The sequence below is a fragment of the Micromys minutus genome (assembly GCF_963924665.1).
Source record: "Micromys minutus genome assembly, chromosome: 11".
In the NCBI taxonomy this organism is placed as follows: Eukaryota; Metazoa; Chordata; class Mammalia; order Rodentia; family Muridae; genus Micromys; species Micromys minutus.
In genome coordinates, this window is record NC_137980.1 from 53,995,819 (window position 1) to 54,013,757 (window position 17,939).

A 17,939-nucleotide genomic window follows, 5' to 3' on the forward strand; every position below is an offset into this window, starting at 1 on the left:
CTCCATAAGCCAGGCATACAACAGCATTTTAATCATAGGACTTAGGAGGACCAGAAGTTTGGAAGCAGCGTGGGTTACATGAGACAGAATCACAACAACAACAACAAGATCTCATGATTAACACGGAATTGCAAGAATGCATGGTATGTGTGCATTTGTCTGGTGTGTGTGTACCTGTATGTGTGTGTGTGTGTGTGCATGTGTGTGTTTGAGACGGAGTCCTGCTCAGTTGCCACACCCAAGCTGATGACACCTACAGACAGACTGCCGATGGGCCATTCTAGAAGGGATCTGTGAAATTGAAACACATGTACCTGGGATCTGCTAATTCCACCCCCGGCAGAGCCCAAAGGAATCTTCACGTGGGTCCACAAGGGCTGGTGACAAAGGTGTTCATCTCAGCAGTGTTTGTGGTGAGAGAGAGCTGAAAGCAAGCTGAGCATCCACGGGGTCGGATGAATAGAAGGAATGATATTCTCTTCAGAGAGCTGGTGGCTGTTGAGAGCAATGAGCTAGGTTTCCCCACAAGAATACGTTACAGAGTGATCTGGGCATGGTCCAGCACACCCGTAATCAAGCACTCAAGTGTTGAGGCAGGAGGATCTTGAGTCGGGTGCAGCCTTGGCTATATAACAAAATGATCACATCAAAACCAAGAACAAAACATGATATCACACCACTGGTCACCCCAATGGCAAAACGCCCAATATTATGAAAGGGAGGAGGAGGAGGAGAACCCACTCCAATACCACTTATGCTGTGTTCCTGTGCACATGATATTGCATAATTTGTGTATGTTCATGTGTGTGTGTAGGCTGGTGGCAATGCCACCGTGCTTGTGTGTGGAAGTAAGAGAGCAGCTCTGGGAGATGGTTTTCTCCTTCCACCTTTATTTGGGTCCTGGGGCTTGACTCCGGGTGGCCAGGCTCACGAAGCAAGTGCTTCCCAAGCTGAGTCTCATCTCACAGGACTGAGGCTCCCTCCCTCACACCTACGGTTAGCTAGCCCCTCTCTCTGCACCCTGTCTCCCAGCTAGTGTTACAGACTTATGACCACACTGGCTTTTTATATGATGCCGGGGATTTGAACTCAGGCCACGGTGCTTGAACGGAAGGTTCTTTACCCACTGAACTTTATCTTACAGCCCAGCATTGTGCATTTTTAGGTACAGAGACAATTTCTGACATGTTAGAGCTAGGGGCTGTGGTGTGGAGTAGAATCTGTGGACAAGCAAAGAATGAAGCAGAACATTGGGAGAACCTTGTGTGGACCAGTGGCGGGGCGGGGGTGGGGCGGTCACTTGCCACCATCCCGGTGGAAATCTGGAACTCTAATTCCCAGTGATCACATGATTTGAAAGTGTTTGGCTGCAGAAGGCTTAGCAAGGTTTTGCAGACACATTACCTCTTCTACAGGTCTCTGGCTTCCTCTCAAGGATCACTGTGCTCACTGGGGCTGTGCCAAGGACTGGCCTCGTCTTGACCTCCATAGCTTACGGCTCTGCCTGCACAGCTCTCTGACTAGCCCAAGGCTGTCTGTCTGCAGAGTCTTGAGTATGTTTTGTTCGGGGCTTGGGCACAGAACCAGGTTATAGGACCACTGTGAAGGCCAGTCCTGTTTCTTCTTCTCAAGCATAAACTCCTCTAGTCTTTATCATCTCATTCCACACGCTGCTCCAGGAACAGCAGGTACATTGAGTCAGAAAACATTCCAAGTGGAGAGAAACAGCATTTATTGAGCATCTACAGCATGCTAGGACCAACACTAAGGTCTTGCCCTCCATTCATCCTGATGACCACCTGTGAGGTGCATGGAGCTGAAATTATCGTAGAGACGTGGAAATGGATATCGATGTTCAAGGACCCGGCCTTGCCTCATACCCATTCCCTTAAAAACAACAAACAGCCCCCCCCCCCGCAAAGTCTCTTCCATTTCTCAGCCTGTAAAATTGAAGAGAGGTCTCTGGGTTCTGGAAAAGTTTCTGGTCTGAGGTTGGGCAGGTTTGTAGAAAGTGGGGTGTGAACTGGAAATCTTTTCCGTTGGCCAGTAGGTGGAGCGATTCTTTATCTTGAGAACAATCTAGAGTCTGGCTCTCTCGCCCCCTGCAGGATTTTCTCGGTATCGCATGGACTAAAGCCCTATATCTATGAACCCATTTGTGGGGAAGGAAGCTCAGAAGGCACAGATGCGAACCCAGGAGTCTAGGCACCCTAGGGATGACAAGTGTACCGCGGAGCTACAGGTAGTTGTCTTCAACCTGGTCGCCTCCGCTTGGGGCGACATCCTCGTAGACGTCGTCATCGTCGGGGGCCAGCGCCTCGATGTCATGTGTGATGTCGGTCAGCAGCTGGTGGAAGGTCTGCACTTCCGGCCTCTGGGCTGCCCCATCGTAACTACGCACCGCAGAGGCAGACGTGGAGCTCATACTGCGCTTGATGCGGCCAAAGCTGTCGGTGAGGATTCCACCCTCACGGATACCCATGCTGTCCAGGAAGCCCTCGAAGTAGCCGATGTCCTGATCTGGGATGAAGGGTCGCATCCCTAGAGCACACAGCGCAAGGTGACTCCAGCATCCAGCCAGCCTGCTATGGAGTGCCTCTCAAAACAGCAGACGACACAAGACTCCCCACGCTTGCTAGCTTAGTATATTCTTAGCGGCATACTCACGTTGACTGGCTATACAACCTTAGTTAAATAACTACTTTTGTCCCTGATTTGGTGCAAATGTAATCAGTTACTTTTCACGCTGAGCCCCATAAGCATTAGATTTACTTTCTGGATCTTTGACCTGACTTTACTTTGCTACTCTGAGTCTCGGTATCTTCATATGCAAATGGGGACAAGATAGCAATATTTACTTCTCAGAAGTGGGGGATAGTCTATGAGATGATGCTTGGCTCATGATAATTGCCAAACACATTTGTGTGTGTGTGTGTGTGTGTGTGTGTGTGTGTGTGCTGATCACACGCTGACCCACTTTGCTACCCTAGGGCTTTGCTCACGCCAGCTGTTTGCTGGTGATTCCATTCCTTTTAATGCACTTTCTTGCTTTCCTACTCAAGTCTAGGTTCTCAAAGTCTTGGGTCTTAGGAACTCAGAGAACAACGCGCTTGAAGGTTGTGCCTTGCTGGGGATGTTTGGCTTACCAATGAGAAGGAACTTCCGTCGGTCCCCATAGAGTTTCTGCAGGCCTGCGCAGTAGTCCTGGATAGGCAGTCCCAGGCGATAGTCTCGTAGCAGCATCGCAAACTGCTGGATCTCAGGAGGACCCAGCTTACTCCGCAGCTGTGGGTGTAAGGGGTACCCTTGGAAAGCAGATCCAGACTGCAATAAAGCCTGGCTTCTGCTAAAAAAAACTGCTGGGGTTCTCTCTGGCAGCCTGTCATGCCCAGTCTGCCTGCAAAATCTTCTACTACCCACTGGAGGGGACAACATCTCTTTGCATCTAGGATGGTGTGGTGACTTTATCTATGCTCAGCCCAGGGAGCCGCACCATTAGAAGGTGTGGTCCTGTTGGAGTAGGTGTGTCGCTGTTGGCCTGGACTTTAAGACCCTCATCCTAGCTACCCAGGAGCCAGTATTCTGCTGGCAGCCTTCAGATGAAGATGTAGAACTCTTAGCTCTGCCTGCACCATGCCTTCTTTGATGCTGCCATGCTCCCACCTCGATGATAATGGACTGAACCTCTGAACCTGTAAGTCATCCCCAATTAAATGTTGTCCTTGTAAAAGTTGCCTTGGTCATGGTGCGTCTTGACAGCAGTAAAACTAATTAAGACAAATGGAATATGGGTCCAACTTCCTGAGCCCCAATCTTTTAGTGATCTCCTCCATGCTGGCAGGAGATCATTATCTCTCTGACCCTTGTTTTCCTTCTCTGCACTTGGGGTGAGGAGGGAGCCTCCCTCTTGAGATGTTGAAGAGATGAAAGATAAGATGCAGGAGAGATGCTCGGAACATTCAGTGCAGACTGACAGCAGCTGAGGCTTCTCTAAGCTGGCCTCTCCTAATCGAAACTCCCTCCATGGCCTCTGAGCTCTCACAGAAGATGCCTGCATGCTTGCTGCAGAGTTTCTGCCACCTGCTCACGCTCACCGTGACCATGTAATCCTGTAGCTGCTCGAAGGCCCAGCTGCTGTGATCGATACTGCTGCAGTGGGAGCCGTGGAAAGACGGCGTGGACGTGCCACTGTAACACGCTTCAAATGTGTCCTGGGAGCCATTACTGCAGAGAAAGAAAGAAAGTAGCCTGCCTCACCAACCTCTATTCCTTTCCCTAGGTAGGCTGAAGGTGATTGGGCCTATATACCAATGCCCTATCCTGGATCTCGTCTTGCTCATCAAAGATCAGCAACCTTTTAAGCACCCACCTGCTCTCAGCTCTCTGGTCACCCTTCCTTGTCCCACCCCAGGCCTTTGCACATGCTGTTCCCTCTGCCTGGAATTTTTTCCTCCACTGTCTCTCTCACATCTGGTGTCACAGCCACAGGACCTTTACCTGCTTATTCCGAATTCTTGCTGTTCTCTCTGTGTGGGATAACCTGTCTCTTTTATCACCATCTCAACTGTCATCAGTTCTCCCTTTTATCACCAGCTCAACTGTCATCAGCTCTGGGAAGCCCTCCTGGTTCCTAGATGAGGTAGTGTCTCCTTCAGACTCTCCCATAGCCCAGGAAGCTTTGCAGTGTGGTATCATCACTGATGGATGCCACCTGTGCTGAACTGTGTGGCCTTCCTTTCTCCTTGTTGAGTTTTTATGTTTGTTTGGTTTGGTTTGTTTGCTTGTTTGTTTTTAATAAACTAGGCTGCCTGGCTTATCGTGGAGGGTTTTGTTTTTTGGCAGGGTCTTGCATATCCTAGAATGGCCTTAAACTCTTTATGTATCGAAGATTAACCCTGAACTCTCAATCCTTCTGCTTCTAACCTCCCAAGTGCTGGAGCTGTAGGCATGAACCAAGCCAGGTTTATGCAGTGATGGGGGTTGGAACCAAAGCCTCTGATATCCTAGGCAAACATTTGCATCTCTGGTTCACCCCCAGCCAAATATAGAAAGTGCTCATTATTAAGTGCTTTAAAAATAAGATGATAACACTTTTGGCTTTGAACTTTTGACACTCTGGTGTCCACCTCCGGAAGGCTGGGACCACAGACCTAGCAAGGGTGTAGACCCCTGAGTTCACATTCCAACCTGCTTGTGCTCACAGGCCAGGTCTCTGTAGTTTACTGTTTGTTTGACCCTTGGGATGGATGCTAAGCTTCTCCATCTGTAAAATGGGATGATGAAGATTGGTGTCACTGTGAAACTGTCATTTGTAAAGCTCTTTAGGCTACAGATCCCACATATCAGATAAATAGCCATGTAGTAGCTAACAAAAGCCAATGAGGTGCTTTACAGCACCTTAGCCACTGTGTCATTAGTGTGATTTTGCTTTCCTCAGCCGAGTCAAGTTGGTTATGGACCAATTAATGCACGTGTGTTTAGGAAGACAAATGTAGTGCCAATATCAAGTATGGTAGGGCATAGGCCACTGGCAGGGGCCACAACTTGCTAACACCAGGATCCCTACAGGACCAGGATACCTCTTACTACCACAGGTCTACTGAGTTTATTCGATGTAAACTGAAAATCCCATATCTTGGGAAACTCCTCAGTCCTGAGCAAACTGGGATGAACAATGTTTCTAACAGAATTCTTTTTAAATGTTTTGAGGCAGTTTTCATCTATCCCAGGTTTGTCTTGAACTGATTATAGCAAGGGTGATCCTCTGGTCCTCTCGCTTCCGCCTTCTGAGTGCGGAGATGACAGGCGTGCGTCGGGATAAGAAGTGCTGGGGAGCGAGCCAGGGTCTGTGCATAGCCAGGGAGTACTCCACCAGCTGAGCCATATCCCCAGCCTCTCAAATGCTGTTTTAGCCTACATATTCCCAGTCCTGCTTGCAGCTAGTCTGACCAAACAGCCAGATTTTGACTACTAAAGTGTAAGCTTGATGGTGTGTGTGTGTGTGTGTGTGTGTGTTAGTTATAGGGATGGAACCCAGGGCTTTTCATATAGTGAGCATGCTCTATGATTCTGTGGTATTCCCTGGTCTCCAGCCTCTCTAAAGTCTGTCAAGAGGCCATTACTGTGCTGTTGCTGGTTGGAGCCACAGCTTGGATCATGAGGTCACTCTGAGGATGGTGAAGAAGAAGCTGTGACTAGAAGAGAGGCCCAGGGTCCATAGGACCAGGAGGCCCCAAACTCTCTTATTTTTGCACAAGAAGACAAGAAAACCAATCCCATCTTTGTAAACCTACCTTCCCTGGATTTCCTATTAGCTTCCAGCATTATCTGTGACTTTGGATTCTACAGGCCATAAAACCTAGGATACTTGAAGATCTCTGTGGTCCCAGGTCTCTAGGTCTCCCAGGGTTTCTCCTGGAGCTCTGTTTACCTCCCATCCTTCACATAGATCATGCTTGGGTCCTGTCCCCCATGCCCTCTAGAGGAGTTTGGGTGGGGTGAGGAGGGAAAACTGGCATCCCAGAAAAAGCTGATACTCACAAGGAGCTACAACAGCTCAAGTCTGCGTCGTAGGCAAATGTACCATCGGTGTGGCAGCTCTCACCTGGGACCAGCAGATGGAGAACGGTCAGAGATGACATGCAGCCACCAATATCTCAGGCTCCCTGAACCCCCGACCTTGGCAGCACCCTGGGATCTAGTTCTGGTCCAGCCCCGATACATAGCTAACCTCAGGCAACTGACATCCCCAATCCTTGCTCTCCCCAGTGCCCAGGCCCAGAGCATCTGCCTATCTGATGGGACACGGGGAATGACAAACCAGAGGCAGTGGGAGTGTTGATAAACGTGTGTCTAGATGAGACAGGAAGATGTTGCAAGGAGGAAGAGGGTCGGAAGCTTGAAAGGAAGGCAATATTACTTGTGGAGAATGTGGCTCCTCCTCAGCCTGGTCCTTCATCTGTCCAGACAGGACCTTCTCATGTCAGCTTAGTGGGGTCACTCTGTCACCCTGACTTCTCAGAGGCAAGTTCCTCATAGGTTTTCATAACACTGTGGTTAGACATTTATCACTGTGACTGTTCATTCTATGCAAGTTGCAGGAAGGCAAGGCCGTGCCTCAATTTACCAGCCATCAGGATATCTTACAGACTACAACTGAGACTTCATCAGTAAGCGCTCAGTTGATATTAGTTGAGTGAACAAAGTCTTTTATTTGGTTGCCTAGCATCCTGTTAGGAGCCGACCAGCAGAGGCTTCCCAACAGGCACAGCTCCTGTGGGCTCCTGTGGGTAGCAGGGTCTCCACACATTCCTCTGGAGCTGTGCAATCAGAGACTTCTCCATAGCAGGCTGTAGAGGAGGGAGTTCATGAAATGGTTGTCCCTGAGGTACACACAGAGAGTGCTGCAGACAGATGCCTTGGAACCAGACACACTGGGATTGGATTTTGACTCTACCAACCCTGTGACCTGTGACTGTTTATTGACGATCTGAACTGCATTCACAGGTCCTCAGGGAGGCTCCTCTACTCCTTGTTCCCCTTTCTCTATGAGCCCTGGCTAGACTGGAACTTGCAGTAGATGAGGCTGGTATTGACTTCAGAGATATTTCTGCCTCTGCTTCCTGCAAGATGATGTCTTTATACAGGAAGGCAGGTACAACGAGGCCTGTCGTTAGATGAGAAGGAAGGATAGGCAGGAACGAAGTTTTAGAAAGAGAGGGAGGACCAAGAGTGGGGAAGGAGGAGATGGGAGCAGCATGGAGGCAGATGTCAACATTCTCTGCGAATACATACAGGTTGTTATGAATATTTTTAAGGGATGGGTGTGTACAGGATTTTGTGCTGTCTAGATGGGCAAATTATATCCTATCGATTGGGTCGGAGGTCATTGCATGGTGTGTTCTTCCATATGCCGACTCAATTGAGTTCAAGAGACGGTGCAGTGTTCACACCAAGCCCACCGCAGAATTGGGACACGTGGGTCTGGTGTGGTAACAACCCGCCAAGGGAACTGTGAGTGGGAGCAGCGTGGCAAGAGCTGAGGTCAGCACTGAGTGGTTCGCACGGGAACCGGTCATGTCCTTTTTTATTATTTCCCGCAGCAGGCCGCACCCAATGTGCTGAGAGGAAAACTGTGTCATCACCATGCTTAGACCTTTCTCTCTTTTCAAAGATAAGGTTTCTCCGTTGTAACTCAGGCTGACGCCAAGCTCGGATCCTTTTTCCTCAGCATCCCAAAAGCACGGGGCTATTAAGTCATGTGCTTGGGATGGGGTTTTCCTATGCCACGGTGCCCGTGTGGAGGTCAGAGGAAAGCTCTGAGTCTCAAAAGTTTCTCCTTCCACCCTGAGTCCTGAGGTTTGAGCTCAAGTTGTCAAGGTTGACAGCAGGTACCTTTCCCCACTGAACCATCTCACCGACCCAGGGACTGAGCAGTTTCCATTTATCTGAAGACGACCTCTCCAGCGTCTGTGGAGGGCTCACTCCCGTGCTAAGTGAAGGAGACAGGTCGGACAGCATAAAGACTCAAGAAGACTTGGCACTTTGCTATTGTGCTTGGCATAGAATTGGCTCTCAGTAAATGGCCCTGTTAGTCTCACTTTATTTCCAGCCCTTGCTTGTATACGTGAACTAAGCTGGAAATGTCGGCCCTAGGAATCTCATGCAGTGAGATGGCTCTGTTAGTCCACAGTACACATGCTGAACTTTCTGCAAACTAGGGACACCCAAAACAAGAGAGAAGTTCAAGTGCCTACGTTTAGACTCATCCCAAACTTGACAACCTGGTCATCTCTGAAGGCATCATTCTATCAAGTGGACTCCTAGAACCGGGGTCCAGCTCAGAACTCCTAAAGGCCTCCGTCAGCCCTGACTATCCAGGACATCCAGCCTCTCCCGGTGCGTTGTGGGAGTTTGGGATACTCACTGCAGCTGGAAAGCCATGGCCGCTTAGGTGTGGGTCTGTAGTGGTAGCCAGCCCGGTCTACACACTCGATGCTCTGGTCCCCGTAGATGATCTGGAAGACTTGACAGATGAGTGCACAGGACTCCTCAGCAGCATCCTGGTACAGGGGCAGGAGGAGAGCTTTCTTACCTGTGCCCAGGGCACTCCCGCCTTCTCAGATGCAGTAGGAGTCAGTGCTGACACACACGCACCTTAAGCCAATTTCAAAGACATGTCCCCTTAAAATCGTATGACTCCTCCCTTTGTCTCATGACTTTTCATAGAATCTAAAGGCGACTCACACTCCTCTGCCATGAAAGTGCCTTCCAGGGAATTTCCAGGGAATTCATGGCCTGTCATGAAATTTATCTAACATAGAGGCTCCTTTATCTGGTTGTACAGGCATGGAGGCTGAAGGCCAGTGTGGAGACCGGAGCAGTAGGAGGAGGGACACTTCAAAGAATCAAAATTGTAGGCTCGGTGCTATTGCTACTCCTGGACACAGGATACGGCTGTGGGTTGTCCCACACCCAATGCAATTGTGGAAGCAAAACAATAGTAGTGCCCCTGGTAGAAGGAAGAGGGGCTTGGGCAAAGCTTTGGAGCCTGCACATTTGAGGAGGAATCTGCCTCTTCAAGCGAGAGACACAGGAAGCAGTAACTGCGTGACAAAGACGGCGCTTATGAAGATCCTGCCTTTTGGCGCCTCTAAAATCCTAAGGTAAACGTTAAACTGTAACTCAGGATGGGTGTCTGTGGTCATCGCAGGCACTGCTACTTAAACCAGGATCGAACCTTACCATGACCCTAGACAGGTCAGAGAGGACCCTCCTTTTATAGTTGAATGCTCAGAGTCTTAATGGAGTCGTGTGATTCCTTTGGACTCACCACAGCCCCAAGGCATCAGCTATTGGGGATTTAACTCTGGCCAGGGTGTGTGGGATCACTGTGCCTCAGACAGGAGGCCAGAAGCTCAGACACTTGGAAATCAACTCATTTCCTCATTCATTCTACTACCAGCCAGGACCAGAGTCTTAGCCCCACAGCTGAGTGGGACAGCCATGGCTTAGTGTCACCTTTGTCTGCTTTGCAGGCCCTTGGGTCTATTGTCTGTGTCTTCTCCTTGCTTCCGTTTAAATAATACAAACTAACTTTTCCTGTTGAAACAGGGTCTCTTCCTCCTTCCCCCGTCACACAACCCACTCACCTCCTTCCAGAGCCAGCAGAATCCATGTGACCCTAGCTTTTCTGCACACCTGTATGCCCCTTTGTCATTTTCCCATCGCCCTAGTCAAGTTCCCAGGATGAGGCTGTGTTGGATGAGGCAGTGGAATACAGCGGGTAAGGAAGGACTGAGCCAATGGGTGGGGCATGGAAACGTTATCCCAGAGAGAGATGATGGAGCTGGGTACAGACAGTAGGGGCACATGGTTGGAATATATTTAAAAATAGGACTAATTAATTTATTGGCAGAGTAGATTGAGAGGGAGGTACAGAGAAAGACAGACAGAGAAGAGACACAAACAGACCAAGGACCACTGCAAGGTTTCAGCCTGAGCCGCAAAGGATGGAGATGCCATTCAATGGAATTCGCAGATGAAGGCGCTTCAGGTGTAAGAGGAGATTGGGACAAATTCATTTATAATGAGAAGTAGACCCCGGAAAAGACAGGAGGAGTGGAGATTTGGTTAGAGGTGAAATGCAGAATGTCCTCCGGGTTTTAGAAGGCAGCAGAGTAGAAATCACCGAGAAACAAGTGTGGATAAAGGAGAAAAGAATGAGAATAACACCTGAACCACCCCGACTTTAAGAGGCTGGAAAGAAAGCAGGTACCCAGCTTCTAAGAAGGAGCACAGGGTAAGGAACAGGAAAGGAGGGCTGGATGGGAGGGATTGTGAGCCACTGAGCTGGATGTATTTCCTGGGATTGACCACCTCTCCCTGTGGACGGGCACACCCATTATTCAGAGAGAGCCCTGGAACTTGGTGAGGAGGAAAAGCTCGAAAGCACCGGCTAGGCTGGGTATTCCTTAAAGGAGGACACCAAACGGCTCCTCATCTCCTCGCCCACAGCACCTAGCCCAATGAGGAGCATCACAGCTGGCACTCAGTCAATACCAGCAAGCCAGGCATGGTGGTGTGGACCTTTAATCTCACTGCTAAGGAGGCGGAGGGAGATGGATCTCTGAGTCGGAAGCCAGCCTGGTCTACAGAGTGAGTTCCAGGACAGCCAGGATACACAGAGAAAGACTACAGTGTAGTCTAGAAAGACTACAGTGAAAACAACTGTATTTTCATCGAGTGAGTGAGAGCAAGGGAGAAAGGGGACAGGAAGGTGACAGGTAGGATAGACCAGAATGATGGCAAGCCTTTTGTCTTGGGTGTCGACCTTGGTTATCAAGGGAAAGGCTTTGAACTTCCTCTTGAAGCTTGAAGCCACCTGCTTTCCTCAGGACTTCTAGTTACCTAAACGTCGAGCCTGCTTCCTTTTCTGAGGAGTGGGAATAGATGTCATATTCCCCCTAAGGGCTGCTGTGGGGATTAAGTGTTAATGTTGTCCCCTGTCTAGGGTCGGCCCTTCGCCTGAGCTGTGATTAGTGTGATCGTGACTGCGGCGGTGCCAGCACTGTCTGGTGCTCACCCTGTTTGCCACAGCCAGGATGACCAAGTTGCAGTAGGCGTCGGGGCTGTGGTTCTGGGGATCCAGAGGGTTGGGACCCGGGTGGCGTCGCTCCCAGCTGCCGCCGACGCCGCCACTCGCCTGCCGCCGCTCCCAGCTGCCACCCGGCTTGCCCGCGCCGCCGCCCGCGTGCCGCCGCTCCCAGCTGCCGCTGAACGTCTGTCGCCGCTCCCAGCTGCCCGACGTCCTCGCTCCCGCGCGCTGCCGCTCCAGGCTGCCGCCGCCCCCGGCCGCCCGGGCCTCGGCGCCCGCGCCCCCGCCCCACGCCACGCGCCAGTCCAGGCTGCAGATGGTGTGGCGTCGCTCCGCTGTGCCCACCCGTCGTTTTTCGGGCGCGGCGCCCGGAGGGCCGGGATCGCGACTCGAACCTCCGGGGCTGCCGTCCATGCCCGCGGGCACTGGGTCCACGCCCAGACCTAGGGAAGGACGGAGTTTGGGATTCAGCAGCAGGAGATCGCGGCTTTCCGGGGCCACCCAGAGGGCCACGTCACGATTCTGAGGTTCCCGCAGCAAAGGCTCGCCCAGCCCTAAGCTCCCAAGCTGTTGCGCTGGCTCCGCGACAAGGGCCCCCACTCCAGGCCTATGACTCCGCCTCCGGCCTTGGCTCCGCCCCAGACCTCCAGGTGGCAGCCACAGTTTCCACCCTCCCTAATACATCCTAAAGCCCTTCTCAAACTTGCTTTCAAGGTTGAGGGTGGTAGTCAACTTGTCCCCTTTCTTTGTACTCTTCATTTGAACGGTGACCTTGGTCTAAGCACCCCACCTTCCAGGACGACTTTCCCTGCTATCTTCAGTCCCATCTCCAGATTGCTGACCTGAAACCTCCCACAAGACTCCTCCCTTAGCCAGGGGCGCCCCCTACGATCGTCTTTCAACCTCCTCCGACCCCCATTAACGATGAGCTCTACTAAGGCTGAACTCTTGACTCCGACATCTCTTCCCTATCCAACCTTCTCTATCTGGTCAGGATGCCCACCCCTCATCTTAACCCTCCCGGCTCTCTGGTCTTACCCGTGGTTTCCTCTGTCTGCCCTTACTCTCAGAACTGCGTGCTCAAGTTTCCTGCCATCCCTTTCCCAGCCTCGGATGCCCTCGGTCCCAGCATGGCAGGTTGGCCTCCCAGCCCGTGTCCCCTACACCGCACCAGTCTTGAGCACTAGCAGATGCAGAGCGTCGTCCTGCAGGTAGGAGGCAGCAGCAATCTCGTGCGTGGGGATGCGCAGGATGAGTTCCTCGTTGTCTCGCCAGGTGAGCAGCAGGCAGCGTGCGGACAGGCTCAGGATGCTGTCCTGCTCCGGCGTGGTCTTCAGAGGCAGCTCCTTCAGCTGCTGCGGGGTGGGTCGGATCACCCGAGTGCCAGGGATTCGGGGTAGGAGAGGGAAAAGGGAAAGAGATCCTGTCCGCCTCCCTTCCCAGGACCTTACCCTGGCAGTGTCCAGCAGCTGCAGAAGCTCATCTCGACTGGAGGGGTTCAGCGAGGAGGTCACCCAGGTGAGGTGACCCAGGAACTGGATGAGAAATGGGAGATTCCAGCCTCCGAGTTAATGCAGGACAGGCTGAAATCTCAAATTAATAATAACCTGTGCGATGCCTAATTTTGGTTGTCAGCTTGTCAAACCCAAGCAGCGGGCACACCGGTGAGAGACCCAAATCTGGGTCACACCTTCTAGTGGCAGGCCACTTAGAGGGGGCACTTTCCCCCTGCTTTCCCTCCATCTCACTGGCAAATTCATCTGTTCTGCTGCTGATTAGATCCTAGTTCTTCAGGATTTCCACAAAGACCGTTTAGTCTCCTAGACAGAACAACTACCAGATTCTTGGCTTTTCTGTTAGAAGACAGCCTTTGTTGGGGACACACACACACACACACACACACACACGTATATATTTTCCCATCCACTTACATTTACTCTAAGGATTAAAAGGCTCAACATGGTATAGTTAACTAAAAGCCTGGCCCAGGATTATAGCCAGAAAGGGTAAGGCCGGGCAAGCTGTAGTGGAGCATGCTTGTAATCCAGCATTTGGGAGGTGGAAGCAGGAAGTTTAGAGTCCAGGGTCAGCCGTGGGAGTGGTGGTAGTGTCGATGAACTCCTTGAATTCCAGCACTTGGGAGGCAGAGGAGGCAAATCTGAGTTTGAGACCAGCTTAGTCTACAGAGTGAGTTCGAGGATAGCCAGGGTTACACAGGAACACCCTGTCTTGAAAATACAAACAAGCAAACAGAGTCCAAGGCTATATAGCACATTTAAGACCTCCCTGGGCTACGTCAGACTCTTGTGAGGCAGAGAGAAAGCTTGAATGCTTTGCCAGAGCCTACACTTCCAACAGTGAGCTGATACACAGGAACACACGGTCACCTCACCTTATGAGACTCTGCAGGAAAGCCAAAGTCACTAACACAGCGCTTCCCTCCCCTGCCCCAATGCCTTGAAGATTTAGAGCCTCTTTGCATGCTAGGCCAGACTATCAGTGTGTGTGTGTGTGTGTGTGTGTGTGTGTGTTCCGGTGAGTGAGTGCGGCATGTGCCACAGCACCTGTGTGGCGGAGGATGAGCACCTGCCTTCCAGATTGTCTGAGCCAGACTCAGGCTCCGGAGCTTCCAGGGCTTCTCCCATCTCCACCTCCCAACTACACACTGTGGGTTTTCAGGACCATGGCTCATGCTTTGCATGTGCCTGGCTTTACAAGGATTGGCAGATAGGGACTCTGGTCCTCAGATTTGCCAGGAAGCACTTCATCCATCAAACCATCCCCTCTCCACACCTGTCCCAGACCAGGATCTACTATCAAATCTTGAAGGAACTCTGGAAATTTCCTTGCCCAGTGCCTCTCCCTACCCCACGCATTATTAATCCTTTTAACAACCTCACTGCAGATTAAATGGAAAGAAGCATTGAATTAATACATCATTTTCCTTAAAAAAAAAAAAAAAAGATTCTCAGTCAACATACGAGTTCCCATGCATTCTTAAGTTATGACAGCATTATCATTTAAATGTTATTCAGTATGAGAATTAATTTTCTATTACTTTAATTGCAGGATTCTGGGTGAATTTCACCACTCACATCTTTTTTATTCTGTAAACTTTCAGCCCTTGATTTTTAAACATATTCTTTTTCTAGCTTTTCTTTATTTATAGAGTTGCCAGATAAAATACAAGATGTCAGTTAAACAACAATTTTGTTTTTAGATATTTTTGGTACCTATTTGGTTCTATTTAACATTTGGAGCATATTTATGCTAAAGAAATAATCACTGCTCATCTGCAATTCCAATTTGACCAAGTAGCCTGTTTGTTCAATGCCTTAATCTTACTTCACAACAATCTTTGGCTGATGAGGACCTGTTAACCTACCAAGCGCTCCTTCATAATGGTTCTTTTGAGTAGTGAGAGAAACTGTTAGGACATCTACCTATCTTCACCCTCCATGCCCCAGGCCTGCCTTCTGGGCTGGATATGCAGCCTGGAGCCTTCAGAATCCTGGGCGAGTGCTCTACCACTAAGCCACATGCCCAGCCTCTTGCTTGCTCTCAACTTGGACACTGAATAGACAGGGAGTCTGCAGACAACAAGCTCATGAGTAGGTTGAGCTTTGGGAACACTGCACATTTTGCCACTCTCAGTCTCCTGTGGGGGTGGGTTCTGAGCCCCCATGTTGGGACAGAAATTCTGGGACTCAGCAGGTGGGTGTCACAACCAATGGAGGTGGTACAGCATGTGGCAGTAGGATAGGAGGCTTCCTTCATGTGACACAGGGTGTGGCAGATTTAGTGTCTCTGCAAGCCCACTGGCCTATCGCCTTTGTCCCATGCTCACCTTGACTTCTTTCTCCAGGTAGTCACACAACAGGATGTGGGGGTCGATGAGGTAGTCAGGGGGATAAAGAGGCACCGAGTGCAGGGGCCTGCGACTGACATTGCTTCTGAAGGCAGCCTGGCGTGCAGCCTTTGGGAACACCAGCCTTCGGATGGGGGACACAAAGCCCTGGTGGAGACAGGAAAGTCCCAGTAACTACAGCACTGGCTTTGTGAGCTCAGTTTTACTTCTACAACCTAAATTAATCCTGAAAACTGTGGGAGGAGCAGCCCAGTGGCTGGGGGATGGGGGTGGCGTCTCAAATGGAGAAACAAAGAACACCAGCAGATGGGGCATTCCTGTCCCCAAACCTGAATTTTAAATACCCAGGGAGGGTGAGGTTCTTGCCAGCCAGATTCAACGAATAGCCAAGGCCCAGAGCTAAGTGGAGGATGCCTGGGCATTTTATTACACTATTGCCTGTTTGTGAGTTAGAAATACACAATAAATAAATGTAAGTATAATCCAGAGACATCGATATAAAACACGCAGGATGGATCAAGGGAATTTGAGAGAAATGCTGTTTCCTGAATCCCATCCTAGACCTATGGAATCTGAAGCCCTGGGGGCAGCCATCAAGGGCTCCCCTCCCTAGCGGCATTCTAGAACTACGTTGCAGTTTCTAAAGCAAGCCATAAATCTGGTAGCATGTGTTGCATGCTACTTAGCTTCGCCGAAAGGCAGGCACAGACAGGATGGGCGGGCAAGCACATCTGTCAAATGGACCTCACAGAGAGAATTCTAGAGGCAGGAGAATGGCTGTGGGTTTGAGGCCAGCCTGCGCTACATAGTGAGTTTTCAAGGTCTAACCTAGGTTGCATAGTTAGACCTCGTCTCCTAAATAAACACATAGATCCATGAGAGTATGTGCGTTTCGGCTCCAGTGATTCACATGGGGCACATTTCTGCGTGTCAGTACTGGAGATTTTATCCAGAGTCTCTTATGGATACCTCTGAACTTTGTACCTCCAGCCCTCTTCACACTTATCTGTTTGCAATTTAGGGTATCAAATCTGGGACCTAGCATGCTAGATCAGCGTTCTGCCAAGAAATGACCCCCCCCCCAGTTTACTTTTACAGTTTTTAAACAGGTTCTAAAGTAATTTGTTCACATTAACTTTAAACGTGTAATCCTCCTGCCTCATCGTCCAGAATAGCTGGGATTACAGGCCTGTGCCACCATTCTGGCCTCCTGTGAATACCTTATAAAACATTCCGAACCCTGTTTCTTGGGTGACGAGAGCTCTGTGTGGATGAGGGTTCAGTGGGAGCTGGGAAGTGGGGAAAACCTCTCAGATTCCGAAAGGAGGAAGGTGGAGAGAGGACTGGGGTGGCTTAAGCTGAGGTCTTGGGAGTGAGGTGGGGACAGCTGGAGCTTGAGAGACAGCAGCAGGGAACAGGTGGAAGCCTGGATGGACAATCTGTCAACCTATAATCACCGTAGCTGGGTGAGGAGGGAGAGAAGGTGTCCGTCTGGGTGTATGTCTGTCCCTTTCTTTGAGAGACGGCAGGAAGCTACCAGGAAGAGCCTGTCCGTCTCTCAGCACAATGATCACAGAGGCTCAGACCGGAGCCCAGATGTCTGGCTGTCAGGGACAGAAAGAAACTTCCTTCCAAAAGAGAGGAAAGGCCCCCTTCCCTGTGCTGTTTGCTAACTCCATGACACTCACCTCTCTACTCCACCTTCAGAGACATTTCTCAAGCCTGGCCCTCTCAAACTCCCACCTACCTTCTTCCCTTTCTTGGCTTCATATTCCATGGTGAAACTGCTCCTCCTCAGCTCCTGCCACCCTCCTCTCGGGCCCCCTCCAGACCCCCCTCCATTTCCTTTGTTCTTTTTCCTGCCTGGTCGGAAACTCCACCAGCACCAGAGTTCCTGCCTCTCCCATCTGATGGTGGGGGTGGGGGGATAGAGGATGCTGCCTTGGAACCCTGTGACTGAAGGGTGGGAGCCAAGCATGGAGTCCAAGGGGCTTGGCACTTGGAGCAGACTGAGAAAGTTGGAGATCACATGTGGGTCATTCCCTATGTCTGTCCCAAACTTTGCTGGATGGCTTTTGGCAAGGTAAGACAGTAAAAGCCTCTTTTAAAGCCCGCCGCCTGTTTCTCTGTACACACCAAGAGAAACCCCAGCCTTTCTCTGAGAAATGAATGGAGGGGGAGGGCGGAAAGTGCCTCAGACTATGTCCAGACAAGTTAAGATAATAATAGTAACAGTAATAGTAACAATAACAGTAATAAATAATAACAATAGGGCTGGAGAGATGGCTCAGCGGTTGAGAGCACTGACTGCTCTTCCAGAGGTCCTGAGTTCAATTCCCAGCAACCACATGGTGGCTCACAACCATCTGTAATGGGATCTGATTCTCTCTTGTAGTGTGTCGGAAGACATAACAGTGCCCTCACCTACATAAAATAAAGAAATCTTAAAACAACAACAATAAATCATTACTTTTC

General features: G+C 50.4%; 1 protein-coding gene across 3 annotated transcripts; it reads right to left on the reverse strand.

Moving 5' to 3' along the window:
- Window positions 1–1,847: 1,847 nt before the first annotated feature.
- Window positions 1,848–17,259, reverse strand: CCM2L (CCM2 like scaffold protein). Of its 3 annotated transcripts, none has more exons than XM_080925667.1 (10): window positions 17,212–17,259; window positions 15,444–15,611; window positions 13,048–13,131; window positions 12,768–12,948; window positions 11,585–12,039; window positions 8,927–9,062; window positions 6,541–6,604; window positions 4,095–4,224; window positions 3,147–3,285; window positions 1,848–2,541 (listed from the first exon to the last, which is right to left on the reverse strand). In XM_080925667.1, the coding sequence occupies exons 1-10, from the start codon at window positions 17,239–17,241 to the stop codon at window positions 2,237–2,239; spliced, it is 1,692 nt and encodes a 563-aa protein (XP_080781793.1). In that variant the 5' UTR covers window positions 17,242–17,259; the 3' UTR covers window positions 1,848–2,236. The 3 variants fall into 3 exon arrangements, with proteins under 3 accessions (XP_080781793.1, XP_080781792.1, XP_080781794.1); XM_080925666.1 differs by having other exon boundaries at window positions 12,768–12,951; XM_080925668.1 differs by lacking the exon at window positions 6,541–6,604 and having other exon boundaries at window positions 2,302–2,541; window positions 12,768–12,951.
- Window positions 17,260–17,939: the final 680 nt, after the last annotated feature.

Coding starts and splice junctions, on each gene's coding strand:
- CCM2L (XM_080925666.1), bottom strand. CDS start 17,241: ATGGAATATGAAGCCAAGAAAGGGAAGAAG. Junction 13,132..15,443: donor ACCTGGAGAAAGAAGTCAAG/GTGAGCATGGGA, acceptor TTTCTCATCCAG/TTCCTGGGTCACCTCACCTG. Junction 6,605..8,926: donor GCCATGGCTTTCCAGCTGCA/GTGAGTATCCCA, acceptor TGCTGGTCCCAG/GTGAGAGCTGCCACACCGAT.